The 25,369-nt window shown below is 38.4% G+C and overlaps 1 protein-coding gene across 1 annotated transcript; it reads left to right on the top strand.

Annotated features, from left to right (window-relative positions):
• The first annotated feature begins 2,192 nt into the window (after nt 1-2,192).
• LOC113012538 (protein LBH) lies at nt 2,193-14,112 on the top strand. Its single transcript, XM_026152808.2, has 4 exons — nt 2,193-2,396; nt 9,895-9,973; nt 11,865-12,039; nt 13,060-14,112. Exons 2-4 carry the CDS (start codon nt 9,896-9,898, stop codon nt 13,125-13,127), a joined length of 321 nt encoding a protein of 106 aa, XP_026008593.1. The 5' UTR covers nt 2,193-2,396; nt 9,895; the 3' UTR covers nt 13,128-14,112.
• Nucleotides 14,113-25,369: the final 11,257 nt, after the last annotated feature.

Below are 25,369 nucleotides of genomic sequence, written 5' to 3'. Positions count from 1 at the left end.
CTGTTGAAGATACTAACAATGTGTATAACTGTGTCCTTACTTCAAATTGTAGCAAGGCCTTAGCAAATATCCTTGCTCAAGATGCAGAATGTTTGACTTTTGCTTACCAAAATCTCTAAAACTCATTTTGCAGTTTTTCACTATTGACTAATTTACTTGTGTGTGTACTTTACAAAATGATAATCACCAGTGCCGTCAACTAAAATTTCTGACTGTTTGAGACTGATGCAAAAATCAATTTATTTTACTGACATTCCAAATTGTGTTTACAGTAATTTCACTATAACGCTTACAGTATATACAAACTACAATAGCATAATGCAGTTAAGATAGAACAAAGAATATGTACGTATTGCACCAAGATACTGTTGTCGCTGTAGCTAAAATGTAAAGAGACAATAGCAATGCAAAGCTGAAATGAAAAGCGTATGATCAAACAGAGCAAATGTACTGCTAAAACTATATTTTTTATTAATACTTTGCTACTTTGAACCTAATTTGCCACACTAGAAATCTGTCTGGACTCTGTTTTCTTTCCATATCTCTGTACAAAGTGGGGCTATTGAACCGGCTATATAAATAGCTTTTAATGACCTTTGAAATTTTATTGGATAACTGCTCGTGTTTGTATTCTGATAGGCTTTAACTTAACTTGTTTGCAAAGTTATAGACAATAAATGCTATTATATCCAAAACTATGTTTGTGTGTGTGTTTGTGTGTCTATAGTGAAATTAATAAAAAGCACAGTTTTCAATCTGTAGTCAATATGTCTGCACACTAGATGGAGACAAAGTTCATAACTATGGTAACATATCATCACGAATATGCTTCATGTTATATACAGATAATTCACAGTTTACTGTGTGAATAAGTCCCTGTGCACAGTGTGAAACTTCTGTGTTAGCTTAACTACAGATTTCCTTGTTATGGCCTTTTTTACAGCAATTGAAATTCCTTCACAAACCTCATTTAAATATCATGAAATATACAGAACAAGAAAAAAAAGCTTCTTCCACTCCAACTTTGAAAATGTAAAACGTATCAGTATACCTTACAATTACACCATAGCGTGCCAACTATCAAGCACTCACTCGTTGTCTACGCTCACCGAATTGTTATGTGCTGCCTTCAAGAGCGTCCCGTCACTTCCTTCTTTCTTCCGGAAACGATGTTAAAATTATTGCTGGTGCAGGTTTCTCGCGTCCTGTGTTTCACAGAGAAACTGCATGTGTATAAAATTAGACCCTAATCACACATTGGCCATAAATGTGTCTCACAGCATCAAAATATTCATCAACTCTAATTAAAACATAGTTTGTCAAATGGAAATATCCAACAGACTCTTGTAGGAAATTTGAAACGAATGTGTCTTGCAAGTCGTTTTTCTTTGTCATCTAAGAAACATCAACTACACGTATGTGGACATGTGTATCAATAATATGTACATCATAAAGTTGTTTCCAAATTTATTTTAAAACCATGTTCTTTTAAAAGAACTTACTGGTGTCTATCTTTCATCTAGACACTGAACCTATTTGCAGTGACTATTTAAGTCTCAGAAACATTAAACCATCTACATCAGGAATGCCAAACTTATTTTATATCCTGGGTGTCTCAAACATAATAAATATAGCAGAGAGTAAAAAAGGGTAAAAACCCTTTCTGCTATTTTATCTAATATTTAACTACTACGGCAATGCATGGCGATGGGGGACATCTGCATCAATAGGAAAAGCTGTTAAACTATAATACAGTTAAGTTCAATCTCTTTGACATTTTCCAAAAGCTTTCCAGTTGCTTGGATTGGAGTCTTTCCCTGGCTGATTCTGGCCCGTGGGCCTTATGTTTGGCATCCCTAATTTTGATACCCCCCCCCCCCCCCCCCCCCATCCCCACCCAAAAACAAAACAAAAACAAAAAGCTACACATTCTGTGGAATAATACTAATTTTGGGTATTTTAAAAGTTATTATTATCATTATTATTATTATTATTACTTAGATACAGTAGTTATTTATTGCTATTCAGTTATTTTCAGGAATGTAATAACCAAAAAATAGAACCATAAAATGTAAAGCAGAGGTGCCCACGTACTTTTTGACATACAGTCTTGAACGAGATTCTCTCGATAGCCCGCCTTTTCCCGACAGGCTTTGAAGGCAGCACTAGCTCCGCTTCAATGCGCAGGCTCTGAACACTTGACTGCGAGTGGTAACTTTACCACAGAGCCTTGCGTGCCCCTCCGCCTGTCGCCCACAACAGTCAGCATCATCATCGTCATCATCATCATCACCATCATCATCATCAGCAGCAGCATCAGGAGCAATATCAGTGTGATGAGGCAGCTGAGGACGGAGAGCCTCCTGCTCTGAGACACTGGATCAGCCTGCAGACAGGTACGAAGCTTTCATCCGCATTTTAGCCAACTTGGACGCGTTAAGCCCCATTCATTCTTTATTTCCTTACTAGAAGTAGCTTAATTCACTTTTCCTAAAAGTAACTAAATTACTGTTTATGTAACTAATCTAAAGTGCACCTCGGAGGTTTAGGAAAATCACAAAACCTGTTTTGCAGAGACTTTCTGAACTGGAGTTTGGGGTTGCGGGCAGAAAAGCGCAAATCAGCCCGTTTCCGTGTAGGACGAGCTGTTTTAATCGTGTAAATCTACTACCTACCTGTTGTATATCATGCAGATGAACCTCTGCTCCAATACAGCACAATGTGTATATTTTAAATACCAGTTTTATTTAAATAATAATAATAATAATAATAATAATATTAATAACAATAATTAAAGCATCAGCTGAGTGCGCCTTAAAAACTAGAACAGGAAATGTGAATTAGGGCAGCAAACACTGGAGAAATCACATTGATTTCCAACTGAAACTGAGCAGTGGAATGTTTTTAGTAAGCTGTATGAGAGAGAGAGAGAGAGAGAGAGAGAGAGAGCATCACTATTTTTGACCGCGGGTTGGATTTTTCCTCTTTCCTTGGGTTGTGAAAACTTGCTGGATTTCTGCAGCAAACCTGCATTTGAGGAGGTGCTGCTGCTTCTGGCTCTGATTTAATAGCAGAAATGGAAAAGGTGTTTGAAGTGAAGCTGGCGCGATGAGAGAGGAGAGCGCGGAGAAGCCATTCCACCTTAATACACCTTTATATCTGCAAAAATGAAATTGTGGAGTTCAAGTGACTGCTGCTGAACAGCCTCTGGGAAAAGACAGTTTGGACAGTCTTCACCACGATGAATCTACTGATGGACATGAGCGAGAGGAATTTTTATCCCTGACATCAGACGTATCCGTTTCACCCAAAATGTAAATGGAAATGATAAAACAGGAGACAGTGGCTCTTGTCTTTCTTAAGATGTTGGGTCTAGTCCACATTGAAATCAGGCATTTAAAATATACTAGGAGGTGGGAACATCAGGCTCCAAACCTTATTCTGTTATTTTAACGCTAATGAAGAGGATTTCTTTCTGGAGTAGAGGCTCACTGAGCCTTCCAAGTGACGAAATCTACATAACTGCTACATGAAATGCAGCATCCTACCCAATGTGGTGACGGTGAGGTAGAGCCAGCCGGTAGGAGATTGAGCCATTATTAGTAGAGAATAGTAAAAAATCCTGAAACTGAGAACAAACGCGAGACTTGGGGAAAATTACAAAATTATCCTTTTTTTAATGCAGTCTGTTGCTTTACATTTCTTTTACGGTTGTATTCATGTGCACTGGTAACAATTGTGGCAATAGTCATTATGTAATGGGGTTGTCATCCATCCATACCTGTATCCATCTTTTCCCATTTTTTTGTCTTGAAAGCCATAAAGGAATCTTTATTTGCGACCACCCCTATGTGGACTTACCTGATGAAAATTTGGTGGTCAGAGGTTTTTTTTAACCTTACAAAATATATTTTTCATATAAGTAACAGCAACGAAATTTCACACTGACTGACTGAGAGTGTAAAACAAAGTGACATTTTACATCCAAAAGGTCAAAGGTCAATTCTGAACAGAGACAGATGAAAACTGCATCTTGACTTTTTGGTGGAAGTACACAACCATCATGTAGTAATGATACTGTTGATGCCGCCTGCAGAATGGTGCCATTTTTACTTGACAGAATTGCAATAGCTGGTAGTGACTTTGCAAATCCAGATTTTTCTAAATCCATCCATTCATCTATTTTCTGCTGCTCATCTGAGTCTGGGATGAGGGGGCAGGAGTCTAAGGAGAGAAACCCTGACCTCCCTCTCACCAGTCACCTCCTCCAGCTCATGCAGAGGAAGTCACTGAGATGTTCCCAAGCCAACCAAGGGGTATAAAATCTTCAGTGTGTCCCTAGGTCTGCCCTGGAGCCTCTTCCTGGAGAGGTCATGCTGGAACACCTTGTGTAGGAGGCATCCAAGAGGCATCCTAGTCAGATGTGCTAACCCACCTCAACTGGCTCCTTTTGATGTGGAACAGTAGCATCTCTACTCTTGAGTCCCTTCAGAATGAACTCCTCACCCTATCGCTAAAGGATAGCCTAGCCAGCTTTCGGAGGAAACTGTTCCACTTGTATGCACTTGTATCTACAGTTTCATTCTTTGAGTCACGACCCAGAGCTCTTGACCGTAGTTGAGAGTAGGAACGTAGATCGACTGGTAAATCGAACTTTCTTTTCACGCTAAGCTCTCACTTCACCACAACGAAGCGGTCCATCGCCTACATTGATTGAGACATGGCACAATGACACTCATGAACAAGACCCACCTGGGGTAGCAACGTATTCTTGACCCAGAGTGGATGGTCCACCCTTTTCCTACTAAAATTCATGGCTTCAGACTCTGAAGTGCTAATTCTTATTCTTGTTGCAGCAAACTACACCAGTGTGTTTGCTGCAACAAACACACTGGTGTTTGTTGCAATTTGAAATGACATTTGTCAGCCCTTTTATAATAATTGACCATACAGAAAATAGTTTATACAGAATTTATACAGAAAAAACAGAAACTGTTTTTTCTGTATAAAGGCAGCAGAGTCACATCATCTGCAAAAAGTAGAAAAGAGATCCTGCAACCACCAAAGGGGAGACCCTCTCTTACATGGCCTAGAAACTTTGTCTATAAACATTATGAACAGAATCAGTGACAAAGGGCAGCTCTGGAGGAGTCCAACACAAACAAGAATGATCCTGAACTGTTGTTGCCAATATGGACCAAACTCTCACTGTGGTTGTACAGCAACCTAATGGGCTGTAACAATGGGTCAGATACCCCATCCTTCCAAAGTAGCCCCACAGGATCCCCAGGAGAATTCGCTCTCCAAGTCCACAATGTGCATGTAGACTGGTTAGGCAAATTCCCATCAACCTTTAATATCCTACAGAAGATAAAGAGCTGGTAAAAGATTTTTCTACACCTAGGAAATTCTGGACTAATTCCTTTAAGTAAATGATCTGGATAAATCTTAGACCTTTATGATTTTTGTGGCAAGAATTAAACTTGCACCCCACTCAAGACAATTATTATTTCCAGTAATGACGTAATAGTAAAAAAATACCTTAATTCTTTCATTTAAACAGTCTAACCAGCTATCCAGAAACATTTAGATTTACTGTCATCTATGATGAGGAAATGCACTAAATAGATTTTTTGCTTGACTCGTGATAATAGTGACTTTTTTGCATAATCAAAAGTTTTTCTTATATTTCTGTTTATTAGTAAGGCAACATATCACTGCAGCTCCATCTCCAACAGAGGCAGTAAAATCAGAACATATTAATACTGCTTAATTTTATAGATTAAAACTTTCTTGTATTTAAATAATGTAAATCACATCAAATATTTAGAAATAAACTTTAATTTTAGCCCTAATTGTTTCTTAATACTTGTTTTTTTCTTTTGTTGCATAAATTGAAAAGCATCTTAACAGTTCATGTCTCTGCTGAGGCAGAAGTGAGGTAGCTTCCTGTGAACAAAGACATTAACACATGGATAATCCTGTTCAGACCTAATGACTCAAATAAGAAATAATTATTCCGCTACCAAAAAAAAGGCATGACTGAAGCGTCACGCCTGGCAGCAACATTTAAATTCTTGTGTCTGTTACGCTTCACATCCCTGCAGAGTGAGTGCACTTCTCGAAACAAGATCAGACTGAAATCATGCGCAGAGATCCACAGGCCTCTCCAGTTGATACCTAGAGAGCAACACAGCTTTTTTTTTTGGTTTTTTAACATAAGACTGACTGGAGTGACCGCACAGATTCCCTCCAGAGGAACAATAGGAGCCTCAGAGGAGGAATAAAGGCTGCATTGTCTCTTCACGGAAACGATGATGAAGGGCAGCAGCAATTCCAGGTTTAACAGAGAAGTCTCACAAACTGCACAACCCCGTCCTGATGGTGGTAATTGCTGCATAACGGCACACATGAATACCCCCAAATCAGCCCTCAGCCTTGTGTGCAAAGTGCACTACTCAGACAATCAGAGGAATAAAATCTCAATTGCTCGTCCCCATGGCAACAGGAACTGCCGGTCTGATTGTATGGAAAGTGGTGTTTCTGATAACTTATCACACGTAAAGTCTGCCCTTCACCACCAACCAGAACGCTGTACTTGGATGTTATTAAATGGATAAGGAGTGATGTCTTAATATCTCCATAAAAACAGAATCAGGCTTGCATTATAGTCTGTAATCAGGTGTTTCAACTTAACAAAATCATAGATGCGGCAGAGGTGAAGGGTGGTATAATTTTGCATTGTGGTCTGCTGCTCATAACAGCGGTTAAACCAGATATAACATATGTATAAGTATCAAATTCCAGCTTTCGGAGCTTGATTGTAAGTTTTAGCTCATTGCTCGTCTGGCTACAGCTTTTCTGGTTTGGTTCATGCTCACTGCACTCAAAGCACCAATTTTGCTGTGGCCTTTGCCATCCTGGTGTTTTGAAACTAGAAGTATTGAGCGAGGGGTGGATCTGACTCAGTAACCAGGTGACACTGCGCACTCTTATGTTATTGACTTTTCAAGGTAGCCTAACCTGCTTTGCCATCTGTTCTGTTCTAAATGGGGCCATTAAAACAAAGAGAGCATCATATTCTGGTAAGAAAGAACTGAACACATGAAAACATGTTGGTAGCTGGTTGATGCAGTTATAAGTAGTAGTGTTGAAGCGGTGTGTGGTGAATACTAAACATCAGTCTTCATTTCTCCTGTTTTTGGACCATACCTCCAAAAGGTTCTGCTGAAGCCGTCGTTAACCTCCTAACATCCTAACGTTTTATTGAGAAGACGACGAGATGGGAAGTCATTTTTTTGTTGAACCCTTGCAGGGGAAGAAAATACTTCTTTTACACCCCTCTTACAAAATAAGGAACTAACTGTGCTATCTTGAAATAGTTTACACCGCTGAATCATAAGGCTTACATTCAAACTATGCCACTGTAGCAGAACTTTCACTCGTAGTGTTTTTGGCCCAACAGTTGTGAAGTATTGGTAGGCCAAAATATTTATAATGGAATATATTGGGTAGTTTCTTGCAGTAGAGTTACTAATACTTGCAATATTGCAAGTATAAAAACAGGTATACTCTAAACAAACCTGGCTTATCAGAGTTATTACTCCTTGACTCCATGACAGTGAAGAAAAAGAAACTCACCTCAGGGTTAGGGGAGAGAGCTAGTTTAATGAACTGGTAAAGTACACTGGATAAATATTAAACACCTGCTTTTCAGAGCTACCTTTTCCTTCACTTAAACACATTATTTATTGTTTTTAAATAATAGATGTTTATCTTGTGTTCTATTAATTGAAGCAGAATAGCTGTACCATGTTATTATGGGGAGCATATTACAATTTTATCATCATACTTATATTACAAGTTACTCCTACACCTGGTGTCCTAGTGTTAATCAAATTTAATTAGACACACTATATAGATAAAAGTACTTGGCCACCTACATATTAAACTTACAAGAGCTGCACAGTGATGGAAACCCATGTCATGAAGCTCCCAGCACACAGTTTTTGTGCTGATGTTAATGTCAGAGGAGGTTTGGAATACTCTGAAGTGCTGTCAGCCTTCGAGTGTTGAGATGACAGAGTGTTGGCAACTGTTACATATTAAGCACCTCTGTGACTTTACATGGTCTGACATGAGTCGCTGAGGTTCCTAAACACCTGCACTTTGCAATAATACCACTAAGAGCTGATTGTAGAATATCTGGGAGGGGAAACAATTATTAACTGACCCAGAAATGTAACTTTGTTCATCTAGTCGAGAAACATTTCCTCACTCATCCAAGTGACTTCTTCATACTTAGCTGACTGCACCTTTACCCACCTTATCAGCAGTAAATTTGCATAATGACCAAAACTAGCATGATGGGCTGTGACGTCAGTGACTTGATCAGTTATATAAAAATCGTCATGACTATAGATTAATGGCCATTAGTGCCATTCAAAGAGAGTCAGGGAATGGCTGCAGTCACAGCACTGTAAGACGGTAAAAGATGTATCCTTAGGTTCCCGGCTCTGTTCAGAGACGATCTTTCCCTTTTCACATGAATGGATCCCTTGACCTCCTGCTCGAACTGGGAACTGGTCTTTAGGTATAAATAGAGTCGTTGCCTGACAAGGTATCTCTTCTGTGTTGTGCCATCTGCTTAGCCAGAGTTTGTTTAATCCTCCAATCCCCCTAGCACTTGACAGCATACATTATATTACTGTTTGTACCCCGGGAACCCAATCCTTGGGGTGCACATATTTTTGGTGTTTCTGTTTTAGGGTTAGAAAGCCACAGAGATGCGTTGTATTGAAAAAAGTGCATCTCAGCTTTTCTAATATGCCTGACTCATAAGTGGTCACTAAAGGCTTTTGTTTAGGTGGCAACAGTTGTCCTTGTTCTCTTCTGGCTTGCCTGGAACATTCTTTAGGTGCCTTGCCAGCTTTGACGACTACCCAGCTGGGATACCCACATTTACAAAGGGCCTTTTTGATATGATGCTCTTTCGCTTCCTTGGCTTCCGTTTGTGTGGCGATGGTGTTTGCTCTGTTTTGTTGTGTCCTGATGAAACCCAGTTTGCTCTTCGGTGGATTACGAGAGTCAAACCCTAACTCCTAATACAGTTACATTCGTTCACGGCACACATCAACTTTCAAATATCCTGCAATAGTGATGGGAACTTCACAGTCTAAGAAAGCTAACCTTTTATTTTCTTATCCTCCTTCATATATACTAAGTCAAGTTCCTGGTGAACTTGAAGTGTTAATCAGTGAATTGTGGTTAGGGAATGATGCTAGTTTTGGTCATTATTCAAATGTACTGTTTATAAAGCTGGAGAAAGCTGCAGTCAGTTGAAACTGAGGAAGTCATTTGCATGCGTGACGAAATGCCACTGAAAACGCTACATGAAACCTCCATAGCCGTTGTTTTAGAAATAAAACATGTTGGTCCTAGTTTACCAGAAGTACGGAAAGTACATCAGACTGTATTGGATAGTGTTATACATGTTACACATCGAGTTGCTAGTCAGCCGTTGCTGTCAGCCTTCATTGTTGAGCATTTGTTAATCACCACTGCCTGACTTTTTTTTAGTGTTTGTGACCATTAACACTAATTGCCCATTACTGTTAGCCAGTTAGTGCCAGAAATAGGGGCGAATCAACCTAGAACAAACTTCTGTATTACCAGAAACACTGTTAGTCCTATTAGTCCTATAAATAATCTCCTAAGCTAAAATTCGACATAAGTAACTATCGTGAAAAATGCCGTTTTAACGCAGAGGGTGCAAGTAAAATCAGAGAACCTTGAACAGACAGTGTGTCACATAACCCAGCTTAAGACAAAAAAAGGAAGGAAAGAGCAGAGAAACAAAGTGAAGACAGTTTATTGACTTGTGATTTTCTCCAGGATGACTGAGGTGATGAACTCTCTGGAGCCGGGGACAGAGGACTTCAGCGGGGGAGGAGCAGGAGGAGATCAGGCCACAGTATCCTTTGCTTTGTGTGTGCGAATATGTGCAATTAGACAATTTCAAACCAGTCTCGTTTCATTTGAGCAGAAAGCAGAAAGCAGAAAGCATACAGCGGTGAGTCACAGAAGTGATGAGCAACCATAAAATGCTGGTTGATATGACAAAGGTCATTAGCTGGACTCAGTGCTGCTTTGAACAAATGGTAAATGGCGTATCCAACAAATGGACAGCTAAATTATTGACTGTATAATATCAACAGTTTAAATAACATATTTTGTCATAATGTGTTTCATTAACTATTACTTGTGGTTAGATTTATGGCTGAGTCAGTGAATACATGTTATTAGCTCCTCCCTGTGTTATTTAAATTACTAGCCATATTAGCAGCATAGCTAATAACAATGTTTGTTTGATCCACATTGAAATATCTGAAAAGTAATACATGAAGTCCCACGAAGAAGTTACACACTAAATATGAACATTACACCCTTTCAAATACCTAGAGAATGGCTAATTTATTCCACTGGAAATAAAAAAAAAAAAAAAAAGAGGCGCCACCTTTTTTGTTTCAAGTTCAGACGCTGTCATCAAGACGTCACCTTTTGGTTTGTTGACCATTTTGGAACCACGTTGTTTTTGTATGTAGATGTTTTTCTTTTTGATCTTTTTATTTTTAAGTTAAGTCATAGGAGAGGTTAGACCTGAGAAGTTGTCATTTAAGGCCAGCACTAGCTAACTAGCTGTGTTAGCTAGCTAGAGCAATATTAAACGGCATGCTGACAATGGATAAATAAAGCATGTTTAAAATTATCAACTCTTTAGACTGTCTTTTAGCAAAACTCAACTGAACAAGAAAAAACAACATCCATACCCCTAATTATTCATCACTTTAGGCCTTAATATCATTTAAATGCATTTAGTTGTCAGAAAGGGGGGAGATTAGCTGTAAACCCGTTTCAGACATCTCCGTTAATCTGATGATGAATGTGTCGAGTTCACGTGTGGATGAGCACCCTGGTCAGCTTTCCATTCTGGACCTGCAAACATTAATCCTTCACTTTCCGCACAACACAAGCCTGAATGAACGCTGTTAAGTTTGAGGTTAGGTGGTTAGGTGCAAACAGGATTGCAACTGCACATGTTGCATTCTTTCTGAATTTCTATAAATTGCCCAGATCGCTAGAAGACTGACTGTCTTTGAAGCCTTTTGAAATAAAAAAAGAAACAACAATTTTTTTGGCAGAAGATATCTGCTGTGCTAGTTGTGGTTAAAAATAAACTAAACAGTTTATAAGTTATAGCTTAATAATTTTGTCTGATGCATTTCCTAAGAACTCTCTAAGTATAGGATTAAAGTATCAAGAGTAGATCAAGTAAAATATAGCCATGACACATTTATGTAAAAAATAGCCTGTATCTGAATGACTGAAGGCCAACACTTGAATAGACTAACAGCTGTTCAGTGGCATTTGAGAAACTGCAGTTTTGGCAGTTTTGCATTGCAAGTGGAAGAAAACCTCAAAGACCTGCTGGCTCTTTAGAAGAACCAGTGTTACAATGTTACAGGGTTGCTTTTCTATTCGTGCATTGGCGTTACCAGGTAACCAATTCCTTGTTTTCTCTAAGCCAGACGACCAGTCAGAGCAGACTGACCTTCATCTACCATTTACCATTCATCATGTTTTTTATGTTAAATCCAAGCATGTACCTATGAAACTTCAACTGAGTGTCATGCAAAGACTTTACACGAAGTCTGTCTCAAATCTTCCATCTGATGCAGACAGTTTCTGTTTTTTTAATCCAATTTTTACCGCATTATTGTTCTTTCACATGTGGTACCCACAGTGACCTTTTCATCCCCACAAATATGAAGCCCTCGTTTTAACCTTACATAAACTTTAAACAGATCTTCCCAGATACCCATGAAAGGTATCCAAAGTTGTCCAAGAGGCTTCCCTCTATAGTCGTGGAGCCAACAGACGGAAGTGAGGTGGAGAGTGGAGAACTCCGCTGGCCCCCGGATGATCCGAGCTCTGCAGACGCCCAGACTGAGAGAAAGCGTACGGATGAGCAAACTGAAGGTGAAAAGGAAAGAGAAACTAACATTGCCTTGGCTTTTTGGCACAGTTAGATTCGAAGTGGTCTGATAAGAAGTTGTGTAAATAAAAGTCACATGCACGTAATTAGAAGACCAGAAGGTATTTGGCTGTTGGCAAAAGTGTACATATACTGAAACTTCACTTAAAGAAAAGTACCACTACAACAAATTGAAATGACTCCAAGTCAAAATGAAAGTTGTCATTTAATATCCTACTCAGGTCAATCATAGTGTGACAGCAGTATTTTTACACCTTACTGAGGTGCCAAAAGTACAAATACACCAAATATATATAAGTTAAAGATTCTTCAACTTATATATAGCACTGAAGGGCATATAGCCCTACAAGCAGCTGAGACATGTGAGTTATTTGCATAGTTTCCCCTGACTTGCCTTAAGAAATGAACATCAGTTGCTTATAGCATCACTATAAAAGGTTACTTCCTGTAATGGCTTCCTGTCATTGGTTCTTTATGCTAAGTGTACACTTTGCAGTCATTCCTACTTCATGAGCAGAACAAAAATGAGGAAACACTCAAGAGCAGACATGCAGTGATATGCGCCACCATAATATCGTGATTATATGCATCAGTGAGGTGAAAAACGAATGCCGTTATCGACTCTGTCTTATCAGCTGGCTCCTGGACAAAGCATGAAGTCATACAATTCAGGATAACAGCACATTTTTTCCACTTACAGCGAGTCATTTGAAGGGATAGTTTTTTACCTCAGTTTATGCCACTGAGTATGGACCTACCTCTGGTTGGTTACCTCTTGTCAGTAGCACTTGATGTTGTAAAATGAAAGCAGAAGAGCAGCATTAAACCTCATGGCGATGACAAGACTACATGTGTTCCAGGCTGCTGGCGAGCGCACCATAGCGATAGTAATCCTCTCATCTAATTCTATCTTAAACCTTTAGCTTCAAATGCACAGAAACACAGAAATGAAAGTAGCCTGTTAGAAAAACTGATGAAAAATCCTCTATGTGTTTTTTTTCCAGATGAGGAGCAGTCCAGTGAAGGTGGAGCTGAAGAAGCTTCAGGAGTGGAAATGCAGGACTCCAACTGAACAAACTCGCTTCCTGTGATATAAACTGTTACTATGAGTGTATCCAGACTTGGAATGAATGAAAACGAGTCAGATAGAGGAGTGCAATGTGCGGATAGAAAGATCAGAGAGACAGAGTAGGAAGGGTAGAAAACAGATTCCCAAACCCCAGCTCACGGGCTTGGAGCCAGTTACTTCAGCACCTTAAGAATAAAGACGCCGAAGGCGCTTTTTTGTTTTTTTGTTTTTCCCCAAATCTGTATCTTTCCATTACATCTGTAATGATGGAGCTTGTTTTGACATGTGTAAACTAAGATTTATGGGGACAAAGATGGCATGTTGAAGCATTTTTCAAGAAAAAAAAGTTTTGGCAATAGGTTTTAATTTGAGAATTCCCAGGTCTAAAATGACTGTTTTGACATTTCCAGCTTTGTAAATATAGATTTTGAATTAAGTTAACAAATTTCCTCTCTCTGGCTCCAAGCCCTCACCATCCAGATGCCCACAGAATCATCTGCACATGTGATCTGGACAGATGTTTCTAAATGCTGTATTAAGTATTTAGCTCATGTGTGCCATACTACTACTAATAAAGGTAGCTACTGTATTTACATTTAGGTGCAGATTACATCACTGTTTGTTCGGTGCCGACTGCTGTAGTTTGGGTGATCTTGGTCTCACTATTAACTTTGTAATATTAGCTTTGAGTATTTGAGAATTTCACAACAGATCCATTGCTTTATTAGATGTTACAATATTCATTAAAATATTAAAGTATGTAATCACTGTCTTCTTAGTTTTAAAGGGAATGTAACTGTTGTTTTATTTAAGATATTGGAGCAATATGGTCCCAAGAAATCAAAGGCAGTCCATTTTGTTACAGACTACAGAAGTAAAAAGAACCAGTGTATTTTAGATGTGTGTTGCTTGTCACAGGCATATTTTTTAAAAATACTGGAAGCCTAAATTATTGCACAAGTAATAAACCTTTTGAAATGTTCTTTAATTTGTGGTCCCAGTGGTTTTACTGCTTATGGGGAAAGTGAAGTTTACGTTACTTTCTCAAAAATATTTATGCATTTTTGAAATGTAAGATGTTTTTGATAGATCTAGATGACCTTTTGCATCCCTGCACAAAGTCTCTCAGCTCAAAGTTAAATTGATGGAAAGAGGAAAGTAGAAGGAGGAAAAAGCACAAAAGGTTTCAACAGATATAATTGGTTGTCAGATTCAACTCTCCATCTCTCTGTGTGGATATGATGCAGGTCTCCCAAAACGAGCGAATTGCTGCTCCTTGGACTCTTGCTGTCTGGATTTTCCCCACTACATTAGTGGAGACTGCAAGCTGGCAGATGCTCTTGTAACATGGTTTACAGTCAAAAACACCTGTGAGTCTGGGCCCAACTCCCTATCAGATGACTGTATACCCATTACCTCTTCCTATTTCCACTTTATGCTCGCTGTTTTTATTTAGAACTGGCAATACTTAAAGTTCAACTAAATCCCACTTAAGGGGATACAGTTGTTTTATAGAATTGAAGTTTTTTGTTGGTTGAGCAGCCCTAGGAAGTACACTATTAATAGTGCAGACTTACACTGGATACATTGTTACAAGAATACATTTTTGGTCATACTCATAAAAAACGGAACAACCAGCAAACAAGAGCAGTCCCAAGACTGTGTGTCTTGAGCAAGGCTAAAAATTCTCTCTGGATCATGCAGGAACTGACACACTGGATCAAGAAGGATAACCGGATTCTGCATAGTTTGTGATACTTTTGTGGGATACAGTGTCTCTCTTTTTTATTGTCAGTTTGAGATGTATTTCTGAAAGAAATGACCATGACCATAAATCAAAGTAAAATATGAGCATACTAGCTAGTCATTCTATCCAAAACGGTACTAGGCATGCAACAACATCAAAGCAACAAGGTGTGCAGTTCCCTGGGGACTTCCTCAGTCAATACTTACCCGGAGGTAGTCTCCAGAAATGTTCTTTTGTGTTCTACATTACTGCTGAAAAAGTCTCTAGTGCCTCAAGACAATTTAGGATCCAAAAGTGCTACCTGCAGCACAACAAAAACCATTTAAATGGTAGGTAGAAGACATGAAAAATCCCCTCTAAAGCTAGGTTTAAGTTTATGTAAACCCTGATTTAATGCCTTCGTCATGACACATACCGTGGAGAGGGAAAACTGTGGTAAATCCAGTTGCCCTCTTGCTTGATGTTGCACACATTTCTCTCTTGTGTATTTCTTTGTGGGCCTCTGCTTCCCTTTTGCAAGACGTGGCAAAACCCAAAGCAAGATCAAAAAGACCTTTGCAGTGTTGGATTTACAAAGGCTTCCTTTGACTGTGCTTTTTTGACACAGAGCGTTCGATGCCTGTCAGCAATTTCAGTGTTGTTCAAAACTGTGAAGCAATAAACTGGTAGGTGAAAGCCTCACATTTCTGTTTCTCAAGAAACCAGAGTGTCAAACTCTGCGAAGAACAACACCATCAAGGCTTTGCAGGTACATTGTACTTATGCCCCAGTTCATCTGAACACAATAATAAAGGAGGCAAAACTAAGATAAACAAGAAGGAGAGGTGCCAAACCACAATGTGACTAAAAATGATTAAATGAAAACAGGAAATCAACAGAAACCCAACATCATGACGATATTTCACTAAGGTGCAAAAGTACGTGAATGTCAAGGATTAGCAGTAAATATGAACGTGTTAAATTCAGATGAAGGTTTAGGTTGTATATAAAAAATTCAAAAGAAGGAAGAATATTTTTTTTGGCACCTGTATGTGCAGATGGGTATGGTGATTGGGATTCGGTCAGTCAGAATTTATCCAGCTCCTTATTTTCCAAAGAAATAGAAAGCAGAGGTGAATAGCGCAAATTTAGTAAGAACAGCTGCATTAGTAGCCAGAATGCCACTTTGAGACACCACTGTGGGCTCTGCTGTGGACATTTTGTTGCTTTTTGCTGATTAAGAAAATGCATTATTCCAAATATTAAATGAATTTTATTGCAGCTCTAAAAATCTCAATCTTGAGAGTGACTTGGAAAAAACAGTAGCTATAAAACTGCACATTGACTTTATTAAGTCATAGAAAGTTTTTGTGTAGCTCTGCAGTGTTTATTCTCTTTTTTACAGTGAAAGAAGCTCAGGTGTGTTTATTCTTCCTTGGAGCTGGAGGCTGTTCCATGAATACCCCGTTCTCATTTTAGGATCTGATTTATGTTTCTTGCCTCATAGTTATTCAAAGAATGTAGACTCAACAACTACCTTACCCGCTGCTGCATTTCACATCCAGAACAGGATGCTGTTTTCATGTATTACTTATGGGACTACATCCAGTCCAAAAAATTCTGATAAAAGTCAACAGCTGACAAATAGCACGGCTCACCTTTAGACATTAAACTTTTTCAGTGCATCTCACAGGATTGTAAAGAAAGGTTGTTTATACGTTTTAATGATAGGGAAGTTTGTTTTACTGCTTACACCTTTACAGCAATGTGACCCAACAGCAGTCAGCACCTTGCTCTGACTGTGTGACAGAACACAAAAACTATTATCTTATGCCATCATAAAGGGCATAAAATATGTAATTAGAAATGTGTTAGATACATGTGTAGTTTTTTGCGTGTGAGCCATTGAGGATTAGACAAGGACATAAATGATAGCTCTGTCCTTTTTAAATTTTTTGAAACAAATTCCCGCAGTGAAACCTTTTCGCTGTCAGTTTCACAGAGTAAACAGATGAGACGTGTTAAATGAACCCCTGTGTGCTGTTTCTCATGTTTATCAAAAGTAAAAAGATGCGATTTATCATCGTTTTAACCACAGACTCCTCAGCTTTCACCGATTTTGTGTGAAGGACGTATAAAATAACACATTTTCAGTGGCTTCACACTATAACCCACTCCCACACTTTCATTTCACACATGTGGTGTTCGTGTCCCCTGGACCCACAGGTCATAAAAGTGTGGAGGTGCCGTGTCCCCACTCTGTCCTCCTCTTACATGGCCTGCTGTTAGTGTGTGTGTATGTATTGTCTTTTTGCCCCTTGTTTTCCTGCAGAAGGTTCCAGCACTGTTACATTTAAAGCACCTACGCCTGCCTGCTTCCACATTACTGCACATTTGACCCACATTTGTCTTTTAGTAACTGTTCTATATTATCTGCAAACCAGCGGTAGAACAAACATCAATAGCCTATCCAGTGCGGCTGCTTATACAATACAATACAATACAACTTTATTTATATAGCACATTTAAAACCGAAGGTACACCAGAGTGCCGACATAAGATATAAGACAAAAGGCTATAACAGATTATAGATCTAGATGGCGAAAAGATTCTTTGCTCAGTGATTTTAAAAGAGGTAGATGACAAGATCTCAGAACATGAGTCCTTATTGGATGGAGGAGGGTGGAGGGATAGTTAGGGAGAAGGCCACACAGGAAATGGTCCGGTTCAAGCTATTGTCATCTATGCATCTGATGTGAATTCTGTTCTCTAGGACCTGTAAAAATAAAAAGAAGAGCTGCAGTTTGTGTGGAGGCTAGAAAGATGTGATAGATGTGTTTCAAGTGCAAGTAATACATATGCAACATACACAGGAAAACACATGGTATATGCTGACAACAGCCTCAACAGGGCTCTTTTGCACATTTGCAATAGCAATGTTATTTTTGTGTGTGTGATGGAGACATTATCAACACTTTTTGGTTAATTTAAGAATCAAAGAAAATAATCAGAGGAAAAGTTAATAACCCGATAATTTATTTAAATATAGTAAATGCACTGGTTCTTATATAGTGCTTTTCTACTCAAGCACTCAAAGCACTTTATACAACATGCTCATTCACCCATTCACACAAGCACTTTTTTCCACGCTGAAATGCTTTCTGCCTGCTCAGCATCCTGAGTTACGGCCATCACAATCTTAGTCTGTCCAGATTCTCAGTTTGTGAGGATTTACTGGTTTTATATGAGTGCTGACTGGAGATTTTGGGCTCGTGATCAGACTCATAAAGCAATTTGAAGATGTCACCTGTGGCTCCTAAAAGCTGTGATTGCCATTTATTGTACAGTAACTTAAAGGTGTTTTCAGCCGCTCCCTTTTTTCTCAAGGGGTTGCCATAGTAGATGGATCCACACATTTCACAGATGCCTTTCCTGAAACAACCCTCATGTTTATCCATTTATTAGCTTTGTTGTGAACTCTAATAATTTCATGCTGTTGTCCAACAACTCGATTCAGCCGGAGGATAAGATTTGCATATATTTACTTTTATGAAAATTCACATGACAGCCAAGTTCTAATCACGCGTTGTTGAAGATCAGAAGCGCTGTCATTAAAAAGCTTTCTGAGTATCTGTTTCTCTTTCTTTTTGTCTTGTATACACACTCAGGCGAACAGGCAACACGAGCAGCACTCCCACATGCACTTTGACAGCTTGTTGAAGCTGATATAATGTTAAAGGTCAGGCTGGTGTCTTGATCCAGACAGCGAGATGGATGACGGGATCTCCATCTTATTTCTTCTACGGCCCCTTCTCTCTCCAGACCTGACCTTTTGGATGACAACCTCGTGAAGAGCACTTCACGGGAGCGCGCCGGGTCACTCCTGGGAAAATGAAGGGCTACAGGGAAAGAGGCTGTGAGGGCTGGAAAAAAAATGCAGCGTCAATTATCTCTCAAATGTCACAAGCTGCTTTTCAGAGGAGGGAAAACTTGCACTTTCGTCTGCTCTTAAGGATGGCTTGCACTCACAGATTGTGCCATATTTTACATATAATTCACACAAAGGTGGAAGCTTTTAACACTCGCTTTCTTTTTTATTACAAATCGGCACAAACAAGATTTGCTGATGCAACATTTACATGCCACTTGATACAAATGTGTCTGCCTTTGTGATGAATTTCAAATACACTGTGCTACAGTTTGGGACATTTTAAAACAGACTCAAGGTCCCAAGTGTATCATATCTGACTTTTTGCGACGTCTAAACCTTCAGTGTGATAAACAGCACAATAATGTTTTATGAACAAATGAAAACTCATATTTGCAAAAATTTGTTAGAACAATAAATTAAAAAAGTGGACTTTCTGGCATTTGTTTCATGGTTGAGGCTTTACAGGGTTAAAACAGCACATGTACTCAGTACACCTGCAGTACAGTACACCTTTCCTTCTGTGGATGTAGTCTCGGTGTCATCGTGTCTCTTCAGACTGGCTCTGTGGCCCCAGCATTTCTTGCCAGACTGATTCCTATTCTTATGGTTGAACATAACTCTTTTTTAACAGAACAAGAGATTTTTAACAAAGGACTAGTTTTCTTCAGAAAGCCTAAATTATTTCTATTTGCACACAATAACAGAATTATTTCAGAAAAAACTAAAATGACTAGGCTCAGTAGTATTGGCCCCATGAAAAATATAACACAAACCATTGCTTTCCAATGATGCACTTTAAATGGACTGGTTCTTATGGTGAATGAACTGGTTCTTATACAGCGCTTTTCTACTCTGAGTACTCAAAGCGCTTTATACAACTTGTTCATTCACCCAATCACACAAGCACTTTTCTAGACTTTCAGTGCTTCCTAACTAACATGGATGCATCGGAGAGCAACCTGGGGTTAGTATCTTGCCCAAGGATAATTGCAGACTGGAGCAGACTGGGATCAAACCAAGAACTTTCCAGTTAGTAGGTGACCCGCTCTACTACCTGAGCTACAGCCACCTACTTTAACCATGTAATGGTCAAATCTTGTAAAGTCAAGGTAAAGCTATACACTCTGTAGATAACAAGCTTCAGGCTGTTAGCCAGCAAAAGGACACATAATCGACTAGTACTGGAGAGGCTCATAGTTTTGACCCTGGTAGTTTTTGGCTTCTCTGAATAAATTCTGTGTGCAAAGTAATATATATATATATATATATAAAAAAATAAAGCTAGGATGTTTGGAAAAGCTGTGTTAAAAAGTCCTTATTCTATTTAACAGCACTCTGTAATTACTTAAAAAATTCTTTTCATTCACTCAAAAAACAAAAAAACTGCCCCAAATATTGACTTTACCTAATTTTATTTTGTTACATAAATACAATCTAAAATGTTACATTTGATGGAATCTGGTCAAATGAAATTTGACCAGATTGTTATATAAGCGTTGTACTTGAACAAAAAAACCCTTTGATTTTATATATTTAAGTTGCATTTCCCTCAGAATTATTCCTAATGTTTTTTGAGGGTGATGAATCATGTGGGCTAAAAATACCGTCCTCATCTGTAAGTCAGTATAGATGTTTGAGCGCATTGTCATGCTGCGGCGTGCATCTCATGCCTCATGAATCACATGATAGATGGGAACAAAATGTCTGCAGCGCCTTAAACCTTCACAGCGATCAACCGCTGACAGGTGAGGAGACAGAGCTATTGTGTTTTGTTGGAAATCTTCACAGGATTTAGGAATAAACGTAATGATGGATGTTTATGTAAACGCTAGGGTCCACAGTTTTGTTGATTTTGTTAATATACATCGACCTCTCTGGCAGTTTGATGTTCATTTTCTCTGATCTGTTGCCTGTTCTTCTGTAATTTGATCCTTTCTGACTTCCTTCCACATTTTCTCCCAACTTTTGCTTTTATTTCCTTCCCTCCTCATTTCTACTTCTTGTTATATTTCCCCACTTCTGTTATTCCCTTATCCTGTCCACCCCACTTACCATTTGCTCGCTTTCCCTTTTGGCTTCCTTCTCCTATATTTTGCCACATTTCACATATTTCAATTTTACTTCAGATAAAAAAACATTTATAAATAATTAAATACATAAAATATTTATCTTTTTGCCCAGATGCTAACTTTCACTCAACATAAATAAGGGTTACTTTGCTGTACGTCCTCTGGCTGTGCTCCTCTTTTATTATGTTGCATTCATTCATGTTCATTTTGTAACAAAGAGTGCATAAATCATGCCAGCAGCCACTTGTAAATCTGTGTATTTAAAAGTACCTTTTAACACAGCCATTAGAGCAGCTGAGTGTTGTGAGGGAGTTGTGTTTTGATGATGTCAAAGTGTGCTGTGCCAGGACTTTCATCTCCCACTCCTGCTGGCTTCAAACGGATCTTTTAAATGTTTCCGTGATAGGCCGAGGTAACGCACACCCGCCCTCTTGCTTCAGCCCAGCGCTGTCCTCTCACAGCTCAATACGATGAGATAACAAAGTCTTTATTTATGGCTGCCAAGCCAGAAGTATCACAGACAAAAAGCTGAACTTTAATCTGGTCAATTCCATTTATCAAACACATTTTAAAAACAGCAAACGTTACTAAATGGCCATACGTTAGGTTCCTTAGTTTGACTGTTAGAGTCAAATAAAAGAGTCAGATAAAAACCCAGCACACATCCAAATAGATGATGAGAGAACCAGGTGACATGATAAGATAAAGTGTTTTTGACAACACAATACCAAAAAATACAGGAGCATAAAAAAGGCAACAGTAAATGCTGCACTGTTGCAAATAAGAAAAGAGATTAATGCTGCAGAACATGATTAGTCTTGGGATTTAGTTCACAGAGCGGTGAAGTAAACATTTTAATTTGAGTTAATTAGTTTAACACTGAGGGCACTCTGCTGTTTATCCAACATGACAGATGCACATTAGAGCTCTGAAAATTCAAATTGGATGCATTTAAACATTAAATGCTACTATCCCATCGACTAAAAGAGGAGACAAGAAAATTGTTTTAGTTTGTCAGCAGATGAAAGTGAAATTCATTTTATTGATTGATAGACATTCTGTGTGCTAATAGCTGCAATTCTAACAGTGTTGAAGTGACGTAGCAGCAGATTAGGGTTAGTACAAAAACATCTGTAGATTTTCTGCATCACCAACCAATTACATGTAGATACAGTAATAATGCTTTACAACTGGGCTTCCAATGTGATATTACTAAGGTATAGCTTTCTATATTGTATTTAAAACATGCTGTAAATAAAAGAATGAATGAAAACATGGCCTTTCCAAAGCATTAAAAAGGATCCTTAACAAAGGATATAACTGGTAAATAGTAAAATTCAACACATTACGTTAAAACGTAAAGATAAATGTCTGTAAAAAATAATGTAGAAAATTCCTTCATGCTAAAATCATATGTTTTTCTGTATTTTTACTTTATTATTAACTTAACTCTCAACCGGGTTACGCAATCAGCACAAGTTACAGTGATTTATCCAGGTAATTCAGAGCCATTGTCATGACTATATCTAATTGCAGCCTCAGTACAGCTTATTCGGCCATTAATCTCGCTTTGCAGTACATCCATCAGAAAGATACACTGCTGTTAGTGGATAAGAAGTATACTATAAAAAAACTATAATGAAACTCAAACAACATAAAAACTGAACACAGACAGCTTCTTGCTACTAAACTTTATTTTTTGTGTGTATTAGACATAAATTGCTCAAGCGGAGTTTTGTAAGCACAAAAAAAGAAATTGGGTGGTTGTTACATTTACAATTTATAATCTGAATAAAATTATTGTATGTTTCTATGGTGAATGTAATTAAATCATGTAGGATCTGCATGAAATTCAAGAACCTATTTGTTCTTGTTGTGATGACATGAACCCAGCAAGAGGGGCTAGTTGCTTGGACTTGAGATGTTACAAGATCACGCGAGATTTCAAACCACAGGAGTAGCATGCACGTGGTGTGTGTATGCTATTGCTATTTATTGTGGTTTAACCTGTCAAGGAAAAAATGTAAAGAAAATTCTGTGTAAAGCCTTGTAATCATAACTTTCCTATTTTCAGCATGGATTGGCAGCTCGGTGGTCGCGGTGTTCAGCACGGTTGCATCACAGCAAGAAGGTCCTGAGGCCATCATCCACCATCAGCCTTTCTGTGTGGAGATTGCATGTTCTCCCTGTGTTTGTGTGGTTTCTCTCCGGGTACTCCTAGGCAAACAATTACAGCTGACTCTCAGTATTCGTGGGGGTGAGGGACCACAAATGCCTTTAAAAAGCTGAAATACATGAATACATGAGAAACCCTTAAAAAATTCTTGTAACTGCCTATGTTAATAGTTTAAATATACCTTAAACTATTATCCTAAAACACTTTGCAAACGCCAGCCTGTCAGCAGCGTGTCTATTAAGAATTCTGCCTATACGTAGTTCAGCTTCCCAAGCAGCATCATTTTCTTTCTGAGGAGCTTTGCTTTTGTAATTTTAGCATCATTGGTGATTGTCTTTTAAGAAAAACAAACAAACATTTTATTATTATTTTGTTGTGTTTATACTAATATTAATATTTGATTTAGCAAATCATTTTTTTCTTATAAAAATTCATGTAAAAATAATGAAAATAAATGAAAATAATGAGGAAATATTCTAGATTTCCTCTGCAAACAGGTGAATTTTATGTGAATAATTTGAAGTTGTGTTCCACAGAAAAATCAGTGAATATGTTAATCCATGAATGCTGAACTGCAAATAGGCGGGGGTCGACTGTACTTTGTTACTTCACCTAGCTATATAAAAATCTAATGTGCCTTTAAAAACAATAAATTCCTGAGCACTTTACTTTTAAACGGCCAACTTAAGTTTGTGCACAGAAAGGATGAAAAATGGCAGCGCGATCTACAGCCAATGAGGAGTGGAGATAGACATGGTTCTTTTTCTTATTCCACAAAAGTGCTATAACCTGATGATAAGGGGCAGTCTGCACCCAGAGTGATTATTCACTGCTGGAAACACCACAGAGTCTTTGCAATAACAGCATGGCCAGAATGATGTTCACGGTAAGTGTATGACAACTCAAACCAGAAGCAGGGAACAAAAGCAGTGATGGTTTCTAACCTCCATCTGTAGCTTCACGTGTTTCTACAGTAGAATCAGTGTGGCAATCACTGTGAAGTGCTGAAACGCCGGTTTAGAGCTTTGCATTAATACTTAAACACTAAGTAGTAGCAACCCAAGTAGTGTAACAAATGACACTCTCCAGAGATTAATTAAGAAATGCAATGCAGTCCTTGTAAAACAACAATGTGGTGTTTAATACATCACTTTTCTAAAGTAACATCTTCCAAAAGTAGTTATCTGCCCAACTTTGTTAACTGTAAGCCAATGAAAGCACCTGTTTTATAAACACTGCTGCCTTTACTGCAAGAGTTTATGTGCTGCTTTGAATGAAGCGAACCTTTTCAAAACAAAGGTTTGGTCTCATTATTTAGAACTGAATTTGATAATGTGCCAAAAAATCATTAAGAGACAAGAGCTGTCTTTAAAAGCTGATCTGATGAAACGCGGCCTGAATTTGATGTAACACTTGGATGTGCACTGACTAAATTAAAGAGCAGCGAGATGCAGCGTGTTTGATTGTATGAAGAGCTCTTACTGTATGGACGGCAGCCAGCGAGGAGCTTCGTCTCCTGTGAGCCCTCTCATCCTTCTAGTTGGACGCCCACACAGTACAAAAACACCTCCGTACTAAACTCATCGTGGCTGCCCAGCACGGCAGTGCGACTGGAAATGTTTAGCAGAAAATTGATGTAAACACTTAATTGTTAAACTTGCAATAAAAAAACATATTTTTAGGTGACTTAAAGTGGAAGATGTACGTATAGTACAATTATTTGTTCACATCTCATTTTTTATTTTGTTATTATGATTGTTATTGGATATTTGTAACAGTGGTGAACCTTCCCAGGAATGGTTGGCCTTACAAAAAATTACTCCAAGTGCATCACTACTCATTCAGGAGGTCACAAAAGATGCCAGAACAACATCCAAATAATTTCAGGCCTCACTTGACTCAGTTAAAGTCAGAGTTCATGATTAACAATAAGAAAGAGAATGATGGCAAAAATGGTGTCGATGGGAAAATTCCCAAGGCAAAAACCACTGCCGACAAAATAGATATTAATAAATATCTTGATAAACCCCAAGACCTTTGAGAAATGTTATGAGACAAAATTTCCACTTTTTAAAAGTTCTGGCTTAAAAAAAACAAAACAGACTTACTGCCAATTATTACAAAGACTTGATTCCAGTTATTAGGTTTAAGCCAGTTATGTTTTTCACATACAGTTGTGGTCAAAAGTTTACATACACTTGTAAAGAATATAATATAATGACTCTACCGAGTGTCCCGTTATTTCTAAAACTCTGATTTTCCTCTGATAGAGTGATTGGAACAGATACTTCTTTGTCACAAAAAACATTCATGAAGTTTGGTTCTTTTATGACTTTATTATGG

This window comes from Astatotilapia calliptera, chromosome 19, assembly GCF_964374335.1.
Source record: "Astatotilapia calliptera chromosome 19, fAstCal68.1, whole genome shotgun sequence".
NCBI classification, from domain to species: Eukaryota; Metazoa; Chordata; class Actinopteri; order Cichliformes; family Cichlidae; genus Astatotilapia; species Astatotilapia calliptera.
The sequence above is the reverse complement of the archived record's forward strand: the minus strand, read 5'-3'. Positions and strand labels throughout refer to the sequence as shown.

What these genes read in the sequence shown, in the direction of transcription:
- LOC113012538 (XM_026152808.2), top strand. Translation starts at nt 9,896, where the DNA reads ATGACTGAGGTGATGAACTCTCTGGAGCCGGGGACAGAGGACTTCAGC. An exon ending in CAGGAGGAGATCAGGCCACA is followed by an intron (nt 9,974 to 11,864) that starts GTATCCTTTGCT and finishes AACTTTAAACAG; the next exon opens with ATCTTCCCAGATACCCATGA. An exon ending in TACGGATGAGCAAACTGAAG is followed by an intron (nt 12,040 to 13,059) that starts GTGAAAAGGAAA and finishes TTTTTTTTCCAG; the next exon opens with ATGAGGAGCAGTCCAGTGAA.